This window comes from Nilaparvata lugens, chromosome 1 (assembly GCF_014356525.2).
Source record: "Nilaparvata lugens isolate BPH chromosome 1, ASM1435652v1, whole genome shotgun sequence".
Lineage (NCBI taxonomy): Eukaryota > Metazoa > Arthropoda > Insecta > Hemiptera > Delphacidae > Nilaparvata > Nilaparvata lugens.
This window is the reverse complement of record NC_052504.1, coordinates 17171950-17198787: the sequence shown is the minus strand read 5'-3', so window position 1 is coordinate 17198787 and position 26838 is coordinate 17171950. Positions and strand designations below refer to the sequence as shown.

At 34.0% G+C, this 26838-nt stretch overlaps 1 protein-coding gene across 1 annotated transcript; it reads left to right on the top strand.

The window, feature by feature from the left end:
- The first annotated feature begins 6835 nt into the window (after window positions 1-6835).
- On the top strand, window positions 6836-25442 carry LOC120349522 (tigger transposable element-derived protein 4-like). The gene is made up of 2 exons (XM_039419898.1): window positions 6836-8481; window positions 25424-25442. The coding sequence occupies exons 1-2, from the start codon at window positions 7595-7597 to the stop codon at window positions 25440-25442; spliced, it is 906 nt and encodes a 301-aa protein (XP_039275832.1). The 5' UTR covers window positions 6836-7594.
- Window positions 25443-26838: the final 1396 nt, after the last annotated feature.

Below are 26838 nucleotides of genomic sequence, written 5' to 3'. Positions count from 1 at the left end.
CCGATTATTGCCATCACAACAAATGTAGCATTTAAAAACAAAGAAGTGAAAATTAAAAACAAAGTACCATGATATATGAACTTCAAACAGTCATAGTAACTCAGTAACTCACACAATAATCAACAGTAGGCTAAATCCAATAATAAACTGATACAAACACCATAACATTTGAATGGGTAAATTTTATCATACAATGAATATATCTAATAATTTAAATTGATTAATACTTATCTATATTTCAATTTATACTAATCTGCATACCAATTTGCTAATGCATACTTTATTATAAAAAAACTCACTTAATTTTGACTTCCCAAGTTCATTACTGTAGCATTAACACTGATGAATACTAATTTCGCTTCATTGTTTGATGGTATAGTATTCTCTGGTAATTTAATAATATTAATATTAATTATTGATTTAATACACCTACACCTAACTAGTAAGGAATTTCTGAAGTGCATGACTGAATATGACTTTTTGAGAAAAATAAGAAAGCTATCCATAAACTGAAGATTATTAACGAGATTATTAGTATTAAATGCTGTTTCCGCCAATCAACAGTCTCCTATTGATGAATTACTTGACTTGAAAGTGATGTTATTATTGAATCTACTATGACACCTTTCATGATGCTAAGCATGTTAGCTTTGATATTAGTTTTCTTTCTTTTGTATTACTCAATATTATTTGTTATGTTGAGTTTTAAAGGGTAATAAACATACAATTGTGTAATTTTGACTAGGCCTACTCATTCGTTCGACCTTAAAACGCAACAAACTGGCGACTAGGATTGAAAAAGGAACGAGTCTACTTCTTCAGCTTCTGCTCCAGTTCAGACCTTGGCGACTTCAAACCCTAGCCTTTCTTTTCATACCTTTCAACCAGAATTAAAAAAAAATGACGAATGTGGAACAATTTGAAGCTTCTGCACTCAATCTTCTTCATTTACTACAGTCAAAGAAGAATATTCTTTTACTTAGTTCGATGGGTACTCTCTATGGGACTCTGAAACAATTCGTTTATCACAAACTTTGTACGGACGTGGACTTTGCAGAATTTAACTCAGAACCTCTTCCAAGTTTAGAGATTGAAATTTTGTGCTCGAAAGCAGCAAGATGGAGAATCTTCCAATGAACGGGAAGTGTGGGAACAGTGAGCCATGCTCAACAGTGGGCCACTCGCAATTTTGAAGGATTTTTTGTTATAAGTTGGTAATTCTGCAGCAGTGTTGCTTGTTTACACTCTCCCATGCTTTGTACAATCCAGCAAGCTGCTCAGTTGAAATGGTAAGGAATAAGAGAATATTCTATGTTTAGAAAGTAAGAGAAATATTTTTTGCTCTACAATTACTAGTTTGACCATGCACACACATTATGTTTCTAGAGAAATTCTTATTAGTGCGTGTGTTTCAGGTGTTCATTGGCATCATTTTCCATTAAAGGTTTCATTGATTCATTGTCAATGTGTTTCAGTGCCATTTTTTCCCATGACATCATCATGGATCAGTGGGCCATGATACAGTGAGCCACAATCAGCTCAGTGGCTCACTGTTCAACATCTCTAGTGTGGAACCTCCAAAATTTAAGTGTTAAAATCAAGATTATTGCCAATTTTTCTTATGAAATTAACATACAACCATATTAATTCATTAACATACAACCATGTAATGATTATGTTGTTTACGACCAAACTACTTTGTCACGACCAAAGTAAAAAGATGAAACGATTGGGAGAACACCTGCTGAAGTGATGAAGTAGGCAGTTCACCTGGTGGTGGGGAAAGGAATGCGCTCTTGACATGTTGCAACATTGAAATAAGTCAAAAGACAGACATTGGATCGGAATGTAGCCAAGTTTGACGCTGTTCTACATACAGGAATGAAACTCAACTACTCTGTAAATAGAATTGTAGCATGTAAATGGAAAAGGCTGAAAGACCAACAAATTCAAAAAACTTTTTTAGCGGAATAGGCTGCTAGGCCATTGCCAATGTTCTGCAAACAGCTATGAGTGCCTAGGATGTCTAGTTTGAGTCGCATGAATTGGGAATATCTGGAACCCGAAATATCATGCAGCTAGCCGGAATTGGAATTATATGGAACTCCAAATATGTTGACAGGCGGAACTCCGAATATCGTGCAGGCCGGCGGAACTCAATAGTATATTTCGCACCTAGGGCCGAAAATGAGACTTTTCCGGCTCGACTTTTTCTGGCAAGTTTTTTGATGTGGGTCACCTGTGTCCCATGGATCTTGGGCGGCGTGGAACAACATAACCTCCAAAATTCATTACAATGTTGTTTGCTATTAAAATTCAGTATTTATTTCTTTATTTTAGAGAAAATATAATAAAAAAAATATTTATAACAGTATTGAGTGTGAATAATCACAACCTAACTTATTATTATCAATATGTATAGCTGTATAGAGTGTATTTCAGTTACCTTTATAACTGTATTTTGAGTATAAGTTATCACAATCGATTTATTATTATCAATCTGTTGATTATAAATAAATATTATAATTTTCACTTTATCCACCTATTTCTTATGAAAAATTATATGTGAACTATAGGCTATCCATAGTAGTATACAGTTATAATTGTGAAATAACTATTATAACTTGAATTACTTGATGTCTCAACTACACACTTACAATGAAGCCTAATAAACTGTTCTTCTAAGATCATGGATCATTTCTGTGTTATAGGATTTATCCAAACTTACTGAAGAAGAGGTTTGTAACATCATCTTCAGCTTACCAGAGGACCCAGATTCATCAGACCAAGAGGGCGATGATGGTGATGATTTTGAAGAAGAGGACAAGCTGCTAACACCACCTGAATTGGAACTTTCAACTATGGATACCAATGTCAGTATTGAACATAATTATCAGATTGGTTCCAGTGATCCAATAGGCACAAACAATGATTCTTCTAGCTGCTCTTTAGTTGACTGTCAATCAGATGTAGTTCAAGAGAATGATCCTAGAAAGAATGATTCTTCCAACTGCTCTTTAGTCGACTGTCAATCAGAGGTAGTTCAAGAAAATGATCCTACATTGTCTACTGAATTGACACCTTCAATTAGTCAGGATATCCATCAGGAACTGTTTGATGAATCTATTAGTGACAGTGAGTGGATAGATGATTCAAATAGTTGGACCAATGAAACTGAACAATATTTTAAAGATATAGGGTCAAACATTTTGAAAGCTGATCCCAAAGCAAATTTTCAACAGTTTAATTGTTACTAAACTCCCTACATCCCAAAAGATGTCTTCTGGACCACCAATATCCAGTGTAGACAAATCGAACAGGAAGGTCCTGATTTACGTCAAGCACGCCCAAAAAGAGTATGAGACTGCATCTGTCATCGCAAAGCAGTCATCTACCCAGACCTTTACACTGTCTGTTTCTCTAACCTACGTGCGGTTGCGAATTTCTTGCAAATTCTGATTCTGATGCGTTGGTTTGAAGCTATTTCCACGATCGCAATCCATTGCCTGGTGCCATGTGGAATGATGAAGACGTGCTCCAAAATCCAGACGACTTCATGCCAGCTGTCTTTACACCGGATGACCTCCTTGACGACTATGACAATCTTTTGACCTGGATGCAAAAACTAAAAGGTAAATATTCTGATCTATTTGCAGACTGCAACTTTTCTGGAGTTGGACATAATTGTTAACTCGTCTACTCCAAGATTGGAGGACAGATTGATGAAGGAAGATGTCATGTGAAAGACATACATCATGTGGCTTTGGAAGGTGGTGCTGAAGGAATCATGTATGCTGGGATTGGCCTACTGTGTGGTGAGACTCCTGAGACTCTAGATGCTTGTTTACCTTGTGTAAAACAGCAGGAGTTTGCATTGCGTGGGCATACATTGGGTGGGCTGAAGCTCCCAACAACTTATAGAGAAGTAATGTGCTCTTTACTCCCAGTGAGGGAATAAATGGAAGGAAAACCAAGAAAACTGGTCCGGGTATAGACCTAACATCATTAATAAGAAAATATACACTGGGAAAGACAATAGGCCTAATTTAGCAGCAGAATTTGATAATTTCTCAATGTGTGAAAAAGTTGTTCTTGATTTATGCAAACCTTTTTTCCATTCGAGGAGAGTAATAGCTCATGACAATTTCTTTTCAAGCTTCAAGCTAGCTAAGGCAATGGAAGCAAGAGGCCTGTACTCTTGTGGTACCGTCAGGGTGAACAGAGCTGGTTTGCCAGAAATGATGAAAAACAAATCTAATCTTGAGAGGGGTGGATTCAAGTATGCAACAAAGTCACATGTGACTGCTTTGAAATGGCATGACAACAAGGATGTACATTTCCTCTCAAATGCATACAGCCCAAATGAGGTTGTTTCAGTCAAGAGAAAACAAAGGAATGAAGAGAAGATTGATGTACCCTGCCCAAAAATTGTGCATGCCTACAACAACATCATGGATGGTGTGGACCGATTCAACCAACTGAAGGAGCGCTATTCTATTGGCCGACGATCAAGGAAATGGTGGCATAGACTCTTCTATTTCTTGATAGAACTCACAATAGTAAACTCATATATTCTATACAAAGTGAGATCTATACAAACCATCGATCAACTCACTTATCGATTGCGTTTAGCAAGACAGCTAACCAGTGGGTTTTCAGCTCAAAAGAGGAAAGGTCCTGCACCATCATTCCCCAATAAGAAACCTGGCCACATTGGTGTTCCTGAAGAAGTGTGTCTACAGAAAGTTGGTAGACACATCCGAAAGCTGGAACTCGTCGTAGGTGTTGATATTGCAGCACCAAATCTCAAGAGAAATGTACAAAAGTAGCATGTTCTGCCTGTGATGTGCCACTGTGTTCAACGCCATGTTTTGCAAAATTCAATGGACTAAATGCATAATAACAATGTGAGCCAAATAATGATATGTGACAATATTGCAATTTTATGATGGTGGTTATGATAGTAATGAATAGTATGATAGTAAAGATTAGTCTGATAGTAATGATTATAATAATGGACTGAATGCATAATGGCAATGAGAACAAAATTATTATTTTTATTATGTAAAAATATTGCAATTTTATGATGATAATAATTAGTAATAGTAATGATAGTGATTGGTATAGTAATGATTATAATGATTATCATTACTATAAGTATTATCCTAATAAAATAAAGTCCAATCCATTTTTTATAATTTGAGTTAGTTTTTGATACACATTGATTGTACAAGCATTATTCACTTTTAGTAAACCTATAATTTCCATTTTTTCTTTTGTTTATTATTTTCCAACGAATCTGCAATATTATTGTAACAATGTTCATTGTTCCAATTGTGAATGGTTTTGTGAATTATCATGAGAAGTCAGTCTGTATAACAGTTTGTTTTGCTGGTTTGCTTTTCTGCATTGTTTTGTGTCGACTTTGTTAGTGTGTGCATAGAAGTTATAGTACTAAGAAAAACATCAATTTTCCTGGAGCATCAGTCTGGTTCATGACCTTATTCATGACCAAAAGCTGTCACTTGGTGGGAGAATGTATCTTAAATTGTAGTTGTACCATTGCTTTCTATTGGCAGAAATTGTGATGAATTTTTTTTAATAAAATGGTAACTGCCAATCACAGTTAATGTTGGTTAGGTCTATCTAGTATGGACGACCACACAGCTCCTAGAGACCAGGCAAGCGTACTGAAGTGCATTCATTCAGAGTCTGTCCATTGCTGCTAACAGAACTGAAGATATAGTCACTCAATAGACTTTGCTTGAACTTATGTAGTGATTTGATATTTATTATGGCTTTCGGCCAGCTTTAGTCTTTCCTTTTATTGGCTCTGCAACCTTCTGTTGTAGTAGCATGTTTAGTTTGCTTGCATTTTAGAAGTTTTTTCAAAAGTAAAGAAGAGAGAGAGTATCAAAAATTGTCAACTCACAATGGAGATTCTCCTCCTATAACCGCTACTGAAGCAATAAAAGTATGGGTCCATCAAAGTATGGGTCCATCAATGTACGAGTCCATCAATTTATGGGTTCATGGATTTGTCTTTAAGCTGCAGGGACTCCTCTGAATCGATGACAGTCCTAGAAGCTTGAGGTATGCTGTCTCCTGTACATCTGGACGTGTAGAGCTCGATCACCGAGCCTAGATTCAAATTGAAGAAACAGCTTTGAGGTAGCAACTTTTTTCCAAATTAAACAAACGTCCCAGGAAGTCTGGATGTGACAGAATGGGGCCGAGGACTGGAAAAGATTGAGAGCCGGAAAAACATTTTTGCCCATGGTGTGAATGCTATTTTTCACCACACAAAAAATAAAACAATAAAATATATGAGAATAATTGTTTATTAGGCACTTCCAAAAGCAAAACTGGAAGAGCATAGCTCTAGCAAATCTGAGGTAATCTGAATATCAGGAAATTCTCCAGGTATTTTTATTTCTTTAATTTTAAGTGAATACAATTACATCTACAGTGAATATCGTTTATTATGACATCGGCTATAATGACCTATCGGATATAGTGACCGGAAAGCTGCCCCTTGTTTGGTTTGCTATGCGTACAATGCTTTATTATATCGCTTATAGTGACATCAATTATAATCACATATCGGCTATTATGACCGGATTTCTATCAAAATGAGGAAAATAATATCGTATATAATGACGAAACGTTAAGTAAACAGGATGTTCTCCAGACAGGAATCATCATGTCTGTATTTATTCTAGTTGAGCCGTATTATTGGTCAGTCTTTTATTACGAAATCGTGAAATGTGCATTCCTCTGAACATTATAGGTCTATTCAGACATTCAGTTCAATTCAGCCTTTCGTTCAGTTCGGTTGCATCCTACAGTATTTCGGTTTGATGTGTGATTGGATTGTTACTGTAAAGTGTGTGTTATATTAGTGTGTGTAGTGCATGTTTCATTAAATTTTACAAACAGAACTCTTATTTTAAATTGTATACAGTGTTGATAATATGGCTTCTTCCCGTAAGACTTTCACTATTGAAGAAAAATCGCACATCATTTGGCGAATTGAGAATGGTGAAGCAAATAGGGACATAGCGAAGGAATTAGGGGTTGGACATTCAACAATTTCGGTAATATGGAAAAATCGCGATAAAATTAAGCAGAGCTTTGAGACAAGTTCTATGAAATCAAAAAAACTTCGTCCTAGTCAAAACAATGACGTAGATCAAGCGTTGCTGAAATGGTTCAAGATACAAAGAGCGAATAATATTCCTATAAGCGGTCCAATTTTGCAGAGTAAAGCAAATGATTTGGCTGAGTAGTTGGGTAGACCTCGCGATATTACATCTGCATGGATACAACGATTTCGCCAGTGCCATGCAATCACAAGTGGTAGAATAAGTGGTGAGGCAGCAGCAGTTCCAACTGGTATTCCTGAAGACTGGTTAAACAATGTGTGGCCAAAATTACGTGATATTTATCCAGATGAAAAAATTTACAATGCTGATGAAACTGGAATTTTCTTCAAACTGAATCCTGAAAAAACATTACGTTTCAAAGGTGAAAAGTGCACGGGGGGGGGGGTAAATTGTCAAAAGACAGACTAACTGTTTTAGTTGCCGTGAATATGGATGGGAGTGATAAGCGCAAGCTGATGGTTATAGGGAAAAGTGCTAAAACTCGTTGTTTCAAAAATGTTAATTTATTGCCAGTAACATATGAAAGTAACAAAAGAGCGTGGATGACAAGTGAATTGTTCACTTCCTGGCTAAGAAAATGGGACAATGAACTGAAATTGAAAAATGATAAAATATTGTTGATGGTAGATAACTGTCCAGCACATCCACATGTTGAAAATCTTACATCTATAAAGTTGGTGTTCCTCCCGCCTAATACAACATCTGTTTTGCAACCCTTGGATGAAGGTGTTATAAGGTCTCTGAAAGTCAACTATCGGAAACGTCTCATTCTACAAATCATTCAAGATTTTGATGAAGGATGTGAAACAAAAGTCTCTGTACTCGACGCAATTACAATGTTAGAAAGAGCTTGGAATGAAGTCACATCCATTACAGTGAAAAACTGTTTCAGACATGCAGGATTTTTAATGCAGTCTGATAACATTATTGAATCTGCATGCACAGAAGAGTCGTTACAAGAATGGGGGAGAAGTTTGGCTCAACCAGTGTCTCAGGATTTCTTTGAAGAGTATGAAGAAGTAGACAAGGATTTGGAAACGACGGCAGCTGTAAGTGATGAGGAATTGCTGACTTCGACTTTGAGAGAAGAAGACGACGTTACAAACACTGAGAAAGACAATGATAATGATGAGGAAATCAATCCACCAACACTGACTGAAGCTTGTAAAGCGATCAAGACAATTTGCCAATTTCTTAGTGTCACAAATACAGCAGATGAAGCAACAAAAAATGTTCTATTTAATCTAGAGAAACAGTTTCAAACATCGTACTACAATTCAAAGTGCAAAAAACAAACGAAAATTACAGACTTTTTGAAAAATACCTAATTTTAACATTTTTTTGATTTCAATTTTTTCTTATTTTGAGTTCAAGTTTTTTTTATGAAACATTGAATTATTTTCAAACTAAAATGAAATTTATGAAGTAGCCTACTTAAGTTTTTGAACGGGCCATATTTGTATACTGTATTAACCGGGACTTTCATTTGAATGTGACTTCATTTGTGATTTCGTTTCAATTTTGATAAAAATTATTAAAAATTTACAGTACATTATAATAATATAAAGGACGTTTCAGTTTGGAAAGTGTGTTTACCTGGAATAAAATGCTGCAACGAAAACGTAAGTGTCATTATTTATGCTGTTTTTTCACTAATGTATACTTTAGTACTTCCTGAGCCTAGTATCGGATATAGTGACTATCGGTTATAGTGACCCAAAACTGATGGTCCCTTGAAGGTCACTATAAACGATATTCACTGTATATATAAAAGCGAAATGGCACTCAATGACAGACTGACTGACTGACTGACTCACTCACTCACTCACTCACTCGCAAAACTAAAAATCTACCAGACCAAAAACGTTCAAATTTGGAAGGTATGTTCAGTTGGCCCTTTGGAGGCGCACTAAGAAATCTTTTGGCAATATTTTAACTCTAAGGGTGGTTTATAAGGGTTTAAAGTTCGTCTTTCAGCATGTATATTCTTCTTATTCCAATATCTTAAATTTATAATTGAAATGTCCATACCATTTATGTTAATATAGAACTATAATCTAGAGAGAGTACCTCTTCGAAACAGTTGTTCTGGTAACTAAATTAAAAATTTTGTCAGGTTGGCATTAAGTTGAGTTGACTTTGTTAGGTTGGCACCAAGTTGAAGATTGAAATGCATTTATCCAGGACCTCCTAATACCAATTTATGCAGTTAACCAAAATTAGCAGTTTCTCAGCTTTTCTGCATTTCCTCACCTCTTTCAATAATAATTGATGGAAATATATTGAAGAAAATTCAGTACACAGGTTTAGCTGGGGTGGAAGAATTTCGTTTGCCAAAGATACACCGATATAGTAACAGGTGTTTTTTGAGATCAAATTGACATAATACAATCAAATTCGGTATAGAGGTTCTGCTGAGGTCTACATGCAGGCGAGTGAAGCAAGCCTGCTGATCTCATTTTTGGACGATCCACAGTCGGGGGTCCAGGGGGCAGAGCCCCCTGGCTAGACGGATATGGCGAGTGTAGCGAGCCTGACAGCTAGTATCATATAAATATGATCGGGAAAGAACAACAGGCATGGCCCAAACTATTCTGTTCCCAAATTTTGATAATGAATAACATGTCCAAAAAATAGGTTGTTTTAAGTAGTTCCAAAATTATCCACCAGGTTTAGTGGTAAACACAGTACTTAAGCTGGGTTTGGGTAGATTTCAATTTGTCTAAATAACCTAAAAGATTATGTTCAAGTATGTTTTAATGTGGGAGGTTGAGTTTATACTTTTTTATTCTTTCAAATGGCAATATGATGATATTATTATGAATGTTTTGATTCTTGAATAATAAACACAAATAATGAAATTTTTTGGATCAGCTGTTTTAGTGCACTTGAAATTTGGACAATCTGGATGTCAACAATGCTTGTTATCAGAAGTTGAGGTTAGAAGCCCTATCCTACTCTGAAAATCGAATTTGATTAGTTTATAATATATCTTATTTGTATTTCATTCATCCAAATAAAATGATGGTATCCTACTGCAAAATACTTTATTCAATTCTAGAAGCATAAACTGATTCTGTTTCATAAACTATTTTGTAAACACGTTCACATCAAATCAGAATCAGCTGATTTCAAGGTTATTTTACAGCCCTAGGGCCATAAAAATTTTACCAGCCTGGTCAGAAAACAATCGTTTTCGGCCTCCATATGACGCACAAAAACCAGCTCATTACATCCAAGTGGGGCAAAAAATATCTTGTCGGCTGGTGGGATTGGAAATATATGGAGCTCCCAATATCGACCATTATTAGTGAGACTGTGCAAATGTGGGATGAAACAAATTTATCACAAAACAAATGAAAGGTTCTACAGTTAACCTAAAATGAATTGAACAACAGTCTTGTTTGAAACAGAGAGTTTTGAAAACTTGGATATGTATATTACTATTGTGACATTTTAGAATTATTGAGACCATGAAATGAAATAAATCGAAGTAATGGAAGATATTATTATTGTCAAAGGCTAGGAAGAGTATCAAATGTACTGTTACCTGATAGCAATAAAGATTATACTTATAAAAAACTGAGACTGAGATAAGAGCACCGTTCTATATGGCATATTTTTGGAAGAATTATTTATTGAAAATTATAATTTATTGCAAATAATTTGTAAATTGTTTATAGTCAACCATCAAATTTAGAGGTTACAACTTTGTTTATGTTAGTGAACAGCTGTTTGAATGCAGTCAAGAAATTAGTCAAAATGAATTATTTGTGCTGCTGAACTTACTTTTCAAAACGATGATATAATTACTTCTAAAAACCAATAATCATTGTAATAAGGATAAGAGTTTCAAAATAAAAATTTATTTATTATTGTTAAAATAATTAATGGAAAAATGTACAACATCTTAAATATTATAAAAGCAAGCTGATCATAGTACAAGCATTATCACTGATAAGAATTGTATTATGCATTTTTTGTTATTTATTATTGTAATAAGAATCTCTTGTATGAAATATAAATGATATAATAATTATAATAGAATAAACTGCATGGACTGATGTAAAAATCTCTGTAACCCGTTCAGGCCAATCATAGGTCAGAAAAATGACACCAAAAAGGGATGATATTCTATTTTTGTTATCAGCAACTAGAAAAGGTCTTATCACATGCGGTAACACATTGTATGTTGAATAAGGAGAAATATGAAGAGAATTTATTTACTAATAGAAGGCAGATAATTCAAGTTTATTTATTGTAAAGCAAGAACTATTCTCTTACTCATCTCTGACATGATGTATATGTCATACTAGTTCCACCAATAGCAAAATTTCTATGCAAAAATAGTAAGATAAAACTGCTCAGCCAAAAGTTTTGAGAAGAGAGAGACTTACTTCCCTTTTAATGACTTCACCCCGTAAAGACCTTGTTCTAAAAAGTTACCATTTTCTAGTGAGATTCTTATTTGTTAAATTTATGAATTTAAATTTTTAGCCTATACCTGAGGCAATATTATTTGTTATATTTTTAAATTATTCTATCAATTGATTGCTTCCATAAATCTAAATTTTATTATTCATTTTTTGATTGGTGAAGGAAATAATTAATTTCTAAAATCTCCCATGTGCTGAAGACCAATGTTTGGATGAGCCATCGAATCTAAATTAATTTAAAGAAACTACTACACCAAGAAGGATCACGTGAGTTCTCTTTTATGTTATGGGGCCCCACCCTTCACTTCGAAAAAGTACAGAAATTATTTCAATTTTACTTCGATAAATAAATTGGCCACATCAAAAGCGCTAATAACATATTAAGTGTACTGAATTATAATTGTAAGTTTTTGTGGTTGTTTAACTGTCCTTATCTGCCTGAACCATGACCCTGATTAAATTTCAAATATTGTAATATTTCTGGTTAAATCATTTAGGAACTTAATTTATCTATGAGAATTTTTAAACTTTGTAAAAGAACGTGCATGATAGCCCAGCATCATAGCACAAATTCAATTAAGTCTGTCAATAGAAAATTATTCAAACCTGTTTATCAAATCTTGAAACTGTACTGTATATTAACTATTATTACTGCTCATTTTATTTCAAATATAATACTTTATTTCTGAGTTTGATTCTTTCTTTAGCCCTTCAGATTTTGTATTTGGCACGTTTGTACTTGTTAAGCACCGATCAAAGACGATCATTGAAATAGTTGATCCAAATCTGGATAAAGGAACAGATCTAAGTGGAGATATTAAGTAGGGTCAGATCGAGATCATACGTTCTCTGTCCTTACCTGCTAATATATCAGCTTCTATCTGTGCCCTACTTCGACTTAGGAATAAAGTTCCTACTACACAGCAGAAGCAGCTACAGTGTAAGAAATCACACAATAGAGCCTGGAACTTGGAAAGATTCTGTCCACGAAGTATCTTCTGAACGGCATTTGGTCTATCGAACCATCCTATCCTAGACCATCAGAGTTTATTAGTGGCACAATCCCGCAAATTATATGCACCAAGTTCCTTGCTCGACCTGTTTGATTTTGTACACTGTCTTCAATACAGATAATAATTTAAGGTTTCTGAATCTAGTGTCTAGCAATTGCTACACTAAGACTTATGCTTGCAAGGAATATTATTCTCACAAAGCTAGTCATTGAACGGATCAAGGGTGTGCAAGAGTTTATGCCTCCTGCAATTTGGACTATTATATTGAATCTTATACTGAATCTCCCAGCCTGTTGTTCTATAGTGTTCATTCACACACTACTTATAAGTTTGAGGTTACAACACCGAGGACTCAGTGTAAGATTTTATACATGTGTGATGTCTCCATCTGGGGCATTGCTCTAGTAAAAAACCAGGAACACCCCAAGGAGCGTTACACTATCTATAAACCAATATAATTTTAATTCGTGTTTTTACTGTAAGTTATGGTATTAGATATAAAATGAAGTAGCGATAATGTACCTAATAAATAAAAACAAATCTTTATTAGAACTGTACCAAAATTTTGAGTTATTAAATGGAATTTATTCTATCTTAAGTTAGTAGTTTTCAGTTCCCATGAAGAAAGTAAATTTATTCTTGTTCATTGGCAACTTAGCCAGCATTTCTAAAATCATAATAATTATGATGAGCATCTTATTAAAGTCCTTGATTCCCACGATCCCACTTGGAATTATCTATTCTCACGACAGATTTAGATGCCAGAAGTATGCTGAATCAATCCCATAATTCTAAACTTGCAAAAGGGAAATAACTTTTCTCTCCTAGTTTCCTTCTTGCTTGAACGTATCACCTTCCTTATTTACTGAGGAGAAAGAGAGTGGGTGAAAAGAAATTCACCGGCGATCAGGTAAATATTTTAAGTAATAATGGTAAAACTGATCAGTCTGGAAGCCTCTGAAAACTAGGAGAGCGATCATTCTAATCCCAGCTGTCATAGTGTTAACTGTTTCTTGAGATTTTCTTTCAATTTCCAGTAATGTTTTCGTTTGGGGGAACATTCACATTCTCTCAAGGAAAATTTAATTGATTGTCCAAGTAAATCGGACATCTTTTGAAGTTACTTTGAATGTAGGCTAAGAGTAATATTTAGAAGTAAAGTCCCCCTTTTGAGAATACAGTAATAATGTGATAGCTTGAATTAATAAATGACGATTGATTCCTCTATACTTTGGATCTTCAATACCCCTTTTGGGTGAGTATTTTTATTATTGTCATTGAATATAATTTATCAATTGTGATTTAAAAGTGTTCGATTTATGTATGTTAATAATATTACCTCCTCATAGGAAGCGGTGAATTGTATTTATTTGATGATCTACCTAGATCATCAATTGAATACAATCCTATTAGATATTGGTAATTATTATGTTTCTAATTCTGTTGTAAATTTGTCATCAGGTTTCTGAATCGGGCTGAGAATTTCCATTGTAAAAGGGCCGGCAACTTCTTCCAACCATGGATGGAATCGTACGTCATTGAATGCTGATGAGGAGAGAACAAGACTAACTCCCTTTTGGATCTGTCTGAACATTCCTGGAGGACGACCAATCATCTTCACCCTTCATCCATCTCCGCCAGGGACTCCGGACATCGCGACGACAACTACAAGATGAGTACTTGATCTTCCCCCATCGGAATTCAATGTGTCCCTTAAATTTTGGTCTCTTAAAGACGTAAATGCAGTTAAATTTGGTCTCTTAAAGACAAAGATAATCTTTAATTGAAGAAAGTATTTATTGTAAAGTGTTGTTTGAATTTAAATATTTAATTTAGAGGCAATCAATCGTCAAATTATTTTTATTTTGGATTCCTTACCACTGGAATAGTACTAGAAATTTCACTGACCCCTCCACCATTGGGGTCTCGCATGATTTCCAAACTTAATTATAGTTGTCTGAGAATTTAGGTTCTCAAAAGACACTATGAAATTGGTAGCAGAACGTACAGTTAATTAGTGAATTTTTTGGTCCTATTTTTGTGTTGGAATTGGAAATTTAAATTTGAAATGGGAAAATTGAATTCTGATGGAATATTATTAGATTAATCAAATTTTAAAGTGATTTAATGAGTAGCAGGTTCCAGACTATCAGGTTCCATTAATTTATCTAAAGTAGGAAAAATTTTAGTGATATTGAATTATCAAGCTTTTCAATTGTGTAGAAGTAATAAGTATTAATAATTAGTAGATTTGATTATAATAGGATAACATGGCAGTTACACTGGAGATAGTGAAATGGGCATTTACAAGTAACCATGTAATTAATTCATTTTTGTCTCATAAAATTAATCCAGATGTATTAGTAAAAGACGAACTTCTGTTCGAATCAGAAATGCAAAGTCAGACAGTTGATTGTCTGAGAACTTTGCTTAGACAAAAGATTGCTGACCTCACTGAACGTAGACAAGTGTCCTATGAAACGTTAAGATCTCATAGCACAATAAAAGAAGTTAGCTCTCGAATTCTATATTTATTGGAAGAACTTGAATCAATGTCAGATAAACAAGGAAAATCAATGACCTTGTTGTATGAAATGATAAATATGTTGCCTTCTATCATTGCTCGTACTGTAGATTTGCTAAGTAAACAAGTTAAGAGTAGGCCTCCTTCTCCAGCTAATATGAAATCGCCTAGTGCATTCTCATTTCCAAATACATCAAATGTTGTAGTTTCAAATCAACCAGGTACAAGTAAACTATTGAATATACCTTCTATGAAGATAATAAATTCGCCAACTGGAGAGGTGAATGCAGCTGCAGGCCCTGACAATAATATTATTTTGAGTCAAAATCAAAATCAGGTACAACTTTCAATGTATTCAAAAATACATAACCCCATTGAATCTTTGATTAAAAATTTGAAACCTACTGATGGTCTGAACATTCATGATTTCTTATCATTTCTAACAATTGCACTAAAAATTCAGTCATTTTCTCAAATAGATGACGGCCAGATGCTAAAACTATTAGTGTCATTCACAGTTGGGCCTCTATGCGTTAAAATCAGTATGGCGATCAATTCAAGTCACTCTTTTGATAAATTCCACCAGGAGGCTCTGAACTATTTTATACCACAGAGACTTATGTCAACAATAGTCAAAGATCGATTTTATCGACTGCAAGCGCCGGTTGAGCCTATATCAGCTTATTTGGTGTCAATAAAAGAGAGTGCTTTGCTATTGAGATTGGAAAAATCAGAAGCTGAAGTCGTATCTACAATATTAAGTGGTCTGAGTCCTCACGAAAGGTCAAGGTTAATTTTCATGAACAAACCTACAACTCTAGCCCAATTAGATGAAATCTGTATCCAGGCACCAAATTTACATTTTGCAGACATCGAAAGAGATGCTTTCTATAGGACTAATAGGGATAATAACAATACACCTCAATTTGAAAAGAAACCCATAAATAACTATCCCAACAGAGGATACAGTCAGGGATTTGTATGCTATAAATGCAATGGACCCAATCACATTGCAAGAAATTGCACTAAGAATTTAAACTCCAACCTAGCCTCATCAACAAAAAAAACTTAGTGTCAAAAGTAAATAAAGTAAAAAAACAATCATAATTGAAATCATTGAAAAATAAAATTTCTAATTCTAAGAAACGTTTCATTCAAAATTTGCAAAGAAAATCTGAAAATAAAGTGTGTGGGATGATTTATTCTAACAAAGCTCTTCCCTTTGTACCAGCGAATTTCAATAATGGTGAAACTACATACCAATGTCTAGTTGACTCTGGTTCAGCGTTTTCAATAATAAAAGCCTCCACACTTCAGGAAATAATTAGCAGTAATAAACTTAAAGAAATTGAGATCATTGAAGATCAAGTTATTTGTTCGACTGCAAACTCTTCTAAATTAGTTATGTCATGCATTTTGAAAATTAAAATAGAAATATTCTCATGGAAATTCCGATTTTTAGTTGCTGATAACTTGCCAGTTGAAATAATTTTGGGATGTGACTTCATAGAGCACTCTCAGATCCTTGTGAATTCAATAAGAAGAAACTTTTTCTTTGACTTCAGTCCTCACTTAAAATTTCCTTTAATTAATAAAGATTTTTCTAACAATTCCGAAATTCAAGTTCATAATATCATGGAGAGACTGGCTCCAATGGACTTATCGCATTTGAGTTATTTTGATAGGAGTAGTCTAGAAAAATTGATCAGTAAACACGCAGATGTTCTGACTGAGAAAATTGGATCAACCGATCTAATAAAATATGATATTAAATTAACATCCAACAAGGTTGTCAGGTCTCAACCGTATTCTATGAATCTAATCAAGTTAGAATATCTAAGAAAAAAGATTCAACAACTACTAGATGAAGATATAATTGAGCCCTCAACATCGCAGTACTCGTCACCTTGTTTATTGGTGCCCAAACCAACTCCAAATTCTTATCGTTTGTGCATTGATTATCGTCGCCTAAATAAGGTAATAGAGTTACAGTCAGCTCGATTAGGAAATCTTCACGAATGTTTTCATTATTTTTCGAATGCTAAGTGGTTTTCGTGCATTGATTTGACTAGCCCATTTGACTGAAAATTCGAAGCATCTAACAGCGTTCATAACACCATTCAACTTGTATCAATTCAAGCGTTTGCCATATGGAATCAGTTGTGGATCAGCTGTTTTGACCATCTTAATGCAGAAATTGTTTGGTGACTTGCGTTTCAAGGGATTATTTTTTTATTTGGATGATTTGATTTTATATACTGACACTCTCGAAAATCATTGGAAATTATTAGATGAAGTTTTCTGTAGATTAAAACGATCAAACCTGACAGTGAACCCTCAGAAATGTAACTTTGCTGCTAACAAAATCAATTTCTTAGGTCAATTTCTTAGAGACCTAAGAAAATGATTTTGTGAGCAGCAAAGTTACATTTCTGAGGGTTCACTGTCAGGTTTGATCGTTTTAATCTACAGAAAACTTCATCTAATAATTTCCTCATGATAGTATTTCAATCGACCCAGAAAGAACAAAACCAATTATTGTTAATTTTCCTGTTCAACTAAAGTAAAAGGAATTGAACGATTCTTGGGAATGGTGCAGTTTTTCTCTAAGTTTATCCCCAACTTAGCACAGATTTCAGCCCCATTGAATGCCTTGAGGAAGAAAAATGCGAAATTCATATGGAATGATGAATGTCAAAAATCGTTTGATAAACTGAAACAGATTCCATTTCTTATGCCCAAAGATATTGTCAGTAAGAGAATAAAAAAAGGTGAAGTGATTGGTCAACAGAACTCCCAAGGCATTGTCATAGGTAAATGGAAGGACAAAAGGGACGTCCTTTTTCTCTCTACCAAACACACTATTGAAAAAATTCCAACTGGCAGAAGAGACAGGACTGGGACAGCAGTAGAAAAACCAATTGCAATCATTGAGTACAAGGGAAAACAAGGCATCGATCTATCAGACCAATTATCCAGTTATTTTACACCACTCAGAAAAACGGTTAGGTGGTACCATAAGGTGGCCTTTGAACTGCTACTTAGCACTGCAGTGGTAAATGCGTGTATAATTCACAATCACTTCCATACAAGGAAAATTCAAATCACTGATTTCAGGAAGCAATTAGTTTTACAAATGTTAGGTCTCGATAGAGATGGTAATCCACTTGCTATCCAAACCAACATGAGGTCGACCAACAACAAAAACATGAACTGCTATCTTCAACAGACAGGGATAAAAATAACAGGAGAGTGAGGCGCAGATGCACAATGTGCTATGCTGAAGCAGCTAAGAACAGTCGAGAAGCACAAAAAATCACCAAATTGGTGTCAACAAAGTGTATGGTTTGCAATAAATTCATGTGTATGTTTTACAATGTTTTGTAAAAAACCACTGAATTTTTTAAAAACCCTTAAAACTTGTATTTTGATTTTTATTTTGTATTTTGTATTATTCAAGATAATAATAATGTGTACCCATCATCAAAATAATTATTATTGCCTATCCTACATTCAAAAATTGGTCTGAAAACAAATGAGTTCACCGGTGATCCTCATGGCACAGGGATGCTAATGTATAAACTGTGTGCCATGAGGATCACCGGTGAACTCACATTTTTTAGCTGATTTGATATTCAAAATCATGTTTTAGCTACATAACACTAATATACAATTTATTTGGAGCACCATACAAGAATTTTTAGTTGTGGCACCTGGGGAATGTCATTTCTTATGCATTGCGGCAGCCAACGTGTTAATTACATGTAAATTACATTACATAACATTTTTTACATTTACAAACAACCCTTAATTACATTTTTTTTCAAAGAACCTAATTTTCATTATTTTTTTTACCTGAGTTGCATAGGTAGCCTACATTATATAAATATTTCAAAGTCTTGTGCAATAGCCAATAAAGTATAATAAATAATAATGTAAAACTGTGTTTTTATTTGTTATTTTCCAAATTTACAAATATGTATAAAAAATATAGGTAGGCCTAAATTATTATACAACAATGGGTTTATCCCGATTTTAACTAGTAAAAATATGGTCACCATAGTTATATTTACAGTACATACTAGTGAAAATTCATTTTGTCAGCTTCGATGGAACAAAAAAATAGAAGTAGACCATCTAAAGCCCTGCACACACATCAATGTTTGTTCGTATGATATTTTGCCGTTCTCATGAATTCTATCAGTTTAAACGGAAGTTGACTAACATCATCTGTTTAATCTAATAGAATTCATGAGGATGACAAAATACCTTACGAACAAAAATTGATGTGTGTGTGGGGCTTCAGGCTAGATTCACACACATCAATTTTGGTCCTACGATAAAAAAGTGAATGTCCAAATTCCAATATAGTTGATATTGGAATATATAGGAGTATATTCCAGACAAGAGACAACTGCTACACGGCGTCCATATGGTAAAAATCCAGAAGCCCCAACTTAGCACAGATTTCAGCCCCATTGAATGCCTTGAGGAAGAAAAATGCGAAATTCATATGGAATGATGAATGTCAAAAATCGTTTGATAAACTGAAACAGATTCCATTTCTTATGCCCAAAGATATTGTCAGTAAGAGAATAAAAAAAGGTGAAGTGATTGGTCAACAGAACTCCCAAGGCATTGTCATAGGTAAATGGAAGGACAAAAGGGACGTCCTTTTTCTCTCTACCAAACACACTATTGAAAAAATTCCAACTGGCAGAAGAGACAGGACTGGGACAGCAGTAGAAAAACCAATTGCAATCATTGAGTACAAGGGAAAACAAGGCATCGATCTATCAGACCAATTATCCAGTTATTTTACACCACTCAGAAAAACGGTTAGGTGGTACCATAAGGTGGCCTTTGAACTGCTACTTAGCACTGCAGTGGTAAATGCGTGTATAATTCACAATCACTTCCATACAAGGAAAATTCAAATCACTGATTTCAGGAAGCAATTAGTTTTACAAATGTTAGGTCTCGATAGAGATGGTAATCCACTTGCTATCCAAACCAACATGAGGTCGACCAACAACAAAAACATGAACTGCTATCTTCAACAGACAGGGATAAAAATAACAGGAGAGTGAGGCGCAGATGCACAATGTGCTATGCTGAAGCAGCTAAGAACAGTCGAGAAGCACAAAAAATCACCAAATTGGTGTCAACAAAGTGTATGGTTTGCAATAAATTCATGTGTATGTTTTACAATGTTTTGTAAAAAACCACTGAATTTTTTAAAAACCCTTAAAACTTGTATTTTGATTTTTATTTTGTATTTTGTATTATTCAAGATAATAATAATGTGTACCCATCATCAAAATAATTATTATTGCCTATCCTACATTCAAAAATTGGTCTGAAAACAAATGAGTTCACCGGTGATCCTCATGGCACAGGGATGCTAATGTATAAACTGTGTGCCATGAGGATCACCGGTGAACTCACATTTTTTAGCTGATTTGATATTCAAAATCATGTTTTAGCTACATAACACTAATATACAATTTATTTGGAGCACCATACAAGAATTTTTAGTTGTGGCACCTGGGGAATGTCATTTCTTATGCATTGCGGCAGCCAACGTGTTAATTACATGTAAATTACATTACATAACATTTTTTACATTTACAAACAACCCTTAATTACATTTTTTTTCAAAGAACCTAATTTTCATTATTTTTTTTACCTGAGTTGCATAGGTAGCCTACATTATATAAATATTTCAAAGTCTTGTGCAATAGCCAATAAAGTATAATAAATAATAATGTAAAACTGTGTTTTTATTTGTTATTTTCCAAATTTACAAATATGTATAAAAAATATAGGTAGGCCTAAATTATTATACAACAATGGGTTTATCCCGATTTTAACTAGTAAAAATATGGTCACCATAGTTATATTTACAGTACATACTAGTGAAAATTCATTTTGTCAGCTTCGATGGAACAAAAAAATAGAAGTAGACCATCTAAAGCCCAGCACACACATCAATGTTTGTTCGTATGATATTTTGCCGTTCTCATGAATTCTATCAGTTTAAACGGAAGTTGACTAACATCATCTGTTTAATCTAATAGAATTCATGAGGACGACAAAATACCTTATGAACAAAAATTGATGTGTGTGTGGGGCTTCAGGCTAGATTCACACACATCAATTTTGGTCCTACGATAAAAAAGTGAATGTCCAAATTCCAATATAGTTGATATTGGAATATATAGGAGTATATTCCAGACAAGAGACAACTGCTACACGGCGTCCATATGGTAAAAATCGTTGATCAATGTGTTTGTAATCACCCATTCATTCCATTGCGCCACAAAATTGGATGTTTGATTTTTTATCATGCATCCAAAATCGATGTGTGTGAAGAGCTGATTTTGTTAGAATGTCTAGCATTCCATCAGCTTCACTACCACATAGCAACCAGAAGCCAAACAGCTTATGTGAATCTTGAAATATGCACGATCACGGTTATAATCGTGAAATGGAATTTATGTTTCTGAAAGCTACTTCAAGTTTTGGTTGTGTGGTCAAAATTCGAATGAACTTTCATTGAACGTCCACAATCGACTTGTGTGTAGCTAGCCCAGTAAGACAATAAATTTTTAACTCATAAATGGAATGGTCATTCTTGGAATAGGTTATCTATGTTATGAACATTTGACCATTTCAAATCAGAGATGATCAACAAGAATTCATTGAAATGTCAATCTACATTGTGTAGCCGCCTTTAATCCTAATTGAATTTAATCAGTAATTATTACTGATCATCAATCAGAATATCATGGAGATTGAGAATAGATTCAAAGATGATGTTCACATTCAATAAATTGTATTTGTTTAGAAGATTAAATAGGTGTTATCATTAGAAAATACCTTATAGAGGAAGGATTGCACTTTTTATTTTGTTAAATTTTTTAAAAATAATATGCTTATAATTTATTTAGTAATTATGTTTTCCTGTATTACTTATACATATTTTTATACTGTCATGTTTAATAGAGTTTTCTTTTTTAGAAACGCAAAGTGCCAGTAATATCTGCCCCCTCATTACTGCTGAGAAACTGAGAAAGCTTTCCAAAAGACAAAGTCGTTCAATGGTGAGTAATGTCTTGAATATTGATATTAGATAAAAATTTGGGATGGAACCTACTCAAACCACTTGGAAAAACTTTTTGTGATTCAGAAACACCATATTAGAGCTACATTAGGAAAACCCAGACTCTGAGTGAGAGTTAGAGTTGCTTTAGTGGGCTGGATTTTTTAACTGTCAGGCACCTATACATCTAAATCAATCATCTAAATTTCAAATTGTAGATACTGTTTTATCAATATGTAGAATTGATAAGACCTGGCCATTTCATCACCAGTAAATTTGATAGGAAACTAGTATCTGAAATCAATACATCTTGTGTCTTGAATAAATCAATTTTAGTCCAGCCACTATAATTATACATTGGTGCTTGCAATTTATATTGTAGTTCTGATTCTTTTATATATTATTTGGCTACATGAGTGAAGTCCAGAACCAATTTTTTCATGGATAATCTCCTTGTGTAAGATACAGATTGGCCCAAAAACCTTGTATTTTCGGTTCACTTTCCAGTTTTCAGCTATTTCCGCCAAATCCGGTAATCAGACAAAAAAATTTGATCTTGCCTTTTTTTTCGATTATAAAATTCTGAATAAAATGAGATTTTACTGAACTCTCTATCTTCAATAAGTACTGGGTTATGATTTTTCAAAAATTGGTAAAATTTAAAGAAAAAATCAATTTTGATTAATTTCAGTTTTCAACAATATATTCAGATTGTTACCATTTAGATGTATAATTCAAAATCCCTTTGGGCGTATTTTTGAGCTCTACAATTTAAGACCAGGTAGAGTGCTCTATCTCTTCCAGCTACACCCCTGACAACAATGCCCCTTGTATTGTGAAAAAATACCTAATTTTTAGCTTCAACCAACATCACCAACTGCATTGTTCTAACTTCAATACTTTTCAAAAACTGAAATTCAACAAAATTGATTTATTCTTCAAATTTGTCTTCTTTTTGGAAAAAACATAACTCAGTACTCATTGAAGATATAAAGTTCCAAATGATCTCATTTTATTCAGAGTTTTATAATCTAGAAAAAAAGGCAGAAGCAAATTTTTCTGTCCGATTGTTGGATTTGCGGAAATAGCTGAAAACTGGATAATGAACCGAAAATACGATGTTTCTGGGCCACTCTGTATCTAGCACAAGGAAATTTTGCCTGAAAAAAGTGATTCTGGACTTTTCTCATGTATCTGAGTAATACATTCAAAAATCATAACTACTATATACATTGCAAGCACATCCCCTTTTTTATATCTATATTGACTGGACTAATACATAGCTTTCATCTGGAGAATTTTCCTCACATCTTAGTATGAAGACTTCTAATGATTTTTATGTAATTTTCAACTATTCTTTACTTTCCCTTATGCTTTTTCTCTGCTATTTATGTTCCCTTCTTCACTCCCTGTTTCTCTTCCCGATTTTCTCAATAAATATTTGATAGCAAATCCAAGTTTCATGTTATCCCATTATTATCTTCATTGTTATTCAATCATTGAACTATCGGCCACTGCTCTCAGGTTTTTTGAACCTTGCAGGGACTTCAGTTTTAATATATTTATTCATTATACTTTAATTCATTCATTTATACATTCAATTCATTCATAAAAAATATCTTATTCTTTTTGATGGTATTTATTCATTTTTCATTTTGTATCGTGTATGGAATTTTTCTCTTATAATTTTTCATTGAAATTATGTTTTTGGGAAAAATAAATAAATGATTTAATCTGTTGAATTATTTTAGCACATGAATGATAAATCGTTTATTGAAAAAAAATTGTACCATAATCTTGTCATATATTTTGTGCCCGTTATAAAAAAATGTATACTAATTTATTCTGTTGCTTTCTATTTCAGACAACAAAACATGTCACAAAGTCTGCATCATAGTCAGCTCATCATGTGTGTTGGTTTTCATACTGCATTTAAGAAACATTCTAATAAAAATAGAAAATAATAACATTTTTATTAACGAAGACATTATACGATCTGTTTATAAAATGTAATCTATTCTATTTTGTACTTTACAAGATAACTATAATTCTATTAGTGTTCATTTGTGCTTTAAATAACAACGTTAGTATCATTTGTTTCAATCTCATATTCATTTCATTATAGAGTAAGTTAATACAGTATTCCAATATATAATGATAAAGTAGAAATAGGATTCTGGCATCATGGGTAGAGAAAATGAAATGAGATATTTCAGTAAACTGTCTGAGTTTTGATTATCATGAAGCCACTGTTTATTTCAGGATTTTTTGTTTTATAGAAGCATTTTTTAAACTACAAGGTCACTTCATATTTTTATCTGAGAGTATATTATTGTCACTGTTATGAATCAATAAGGAAGTGACACTTCGATTTGAAATAACAGTGGACATTTGAAATGATAAAGGTTATTAAATTGATGTTAAGAATTTTAACATGAGTAGGGTTGACTGGGGTAATTGTGAATTCGGGGTATTGTAAACGCTAGGGAAATTTCATGTTCTAAAGCAGTAAGGTTGGCATCACTAGCATCAAACCATGCTTTCATCTTCCCTCCATAACCTCTGTCTTTCTCTGGACTCCAGACCTGTCTTTTGGGTTATAGTTTGCAGCTCAACTTTTCATCATACGAAAATTGTGAATACCAGTTTTGCAGACGTCTGAAGTCAGTCTAACTTCTTTCAGAAAGGTAAGATTTTTTCAAGTGTCTACAATATTAGAGAAATACTAGTGCAATTAAGTTGTACATTCACTTCATTCTCGTGTGAATACTCAAAAGAATGGATGAGCTCAAGGCCATTCACAATTACCCCACAAAAATATCACTCAGGGGTAATTGTGAATCCAGTTTTGGGGTAATTGTGAACGATTTAAATAAGTATCTTTAAACAATTTAATTTTTTTATCATTGAGAGTAGCAGATTGCAAACCCTACTAAAACTATTTGTTGTCAGTTTTCCATAGCCCTGCTGAAATGTACTAGCCTAGTTATGCCATTCAGGTATTTTTTTATTCCTATGTATTGTTTGTGGCAATTGTTTTAGTAATGAATTATTAAAATCAGTTGCCTACAGCTTCTCTTTTTTTGGTTCATAACTGATCAGTGATATTATTTTTTTACAGATAGGCTACTAGCTACATTTTTCCAAAGTAAATTCTAAACAAATATTTTAATTTTCAGATGCCGAGAACTTACATAAAGAAAAAACCTGGGCCAAGCTACACTGCAGAAGATGTCTTGAGAGCTGTTCGAGACATGGAAAAAAAACTGCACATACAATGAAGCACAGGAAAGATATGGTGTTCCCAAAAGTGTAATATTCAACAGAACTAAAGGTAATTCCCTGGATAAAATAGGAGCAGGTCTGCCAACTGTTCTTTCTGCACAAGAAGAACATGATCTGGTAGACTGCATCAAGGCAAGAGCCCATATGGGTTACCCCTGTGATAAACAGGATATTGTAAACATAGTGGCACAATATATTGAAGTAAATTACATTAGATCACCTTTCAAAGACGGAGTACCAGGAAATGATTGGTACTATGGGTTTTTACATCGCTACCCAAGTTTGTCTTTTAAAAAACCAGAACTCTTGCAGAAAAATAGGAAAGATGTTAGAAAACCTGATGTAATTTATGATTTCTACTCAGAATTGAATGAAACTGTTAATAAGTGTGGAATTACCACACAAGAACAGTCATGTTTCATTTTTAATTGTGATGAGAGTGGTTTCAACACTGATCCAATGAGAGTAAGAGCCATTGGGGAAAGAGGCACTCCTCTTACAAGGGTTGTTGGTGGATCAGGGTCTTGTGGTACCGTCATGGTGAACAGAGCTGGTTTGCCAGAAATGATGAAAAACAAATCTAATCTTGAGAGAGGCGGATTCAAGTATGCAACAAAGTCACATGTGACTGCTTTGAAATGGCGTGACAACAAGGGTGTACATTTCCTCTCAAATGCATACAGCCCAATTGAGGTTGTTTCAGTCAAGAGAAAACAAAGGAATGAAGAGAAGATTGATGTACCCTGCCTGAAAATTGTGCATGCCTACAACAACATCATGGGTGGTGTGGAGCGATTCGACCAACTGAAGGAGCGCTATTCTATTGGCCGATGATCAAGGAAATGGTGGCATAGACTCTTCTATTTCTTGATAGAACTCACAATAGTAAACTCATATATTCTATACAAAGTGAGAAAGGGGCCCATCGATCAACTCACTTATCGATTGCGTTTAGCAAGACAGCTAACCAGTGGGTTTTCAGCTCGAAAGAGGAAAGGTCATGCACCATCATTCTCCAATAAGAAACCTGGCCACATTGGTGTTCCTGAAGAAGTGCATCTACAGAAAGTTGGTAGACACATCCGAAAGCTGGACCTCGTCATAGGTGTTGACATTGCAGCACCAAATCTCAAGAGAAACGTACAAAAGTAGCATGTTCTGCCTGTGATGTGCCACTGTGTTCAACGCCATGTTTTGCAAAATTCCATGGACTAAATGCATAATAACAATGTGAGCAAAATAATGATATGTGACAATATTGCAATTTTATGATGGTGGTTATGATAGTAATGATTAGTATGATAGTAAT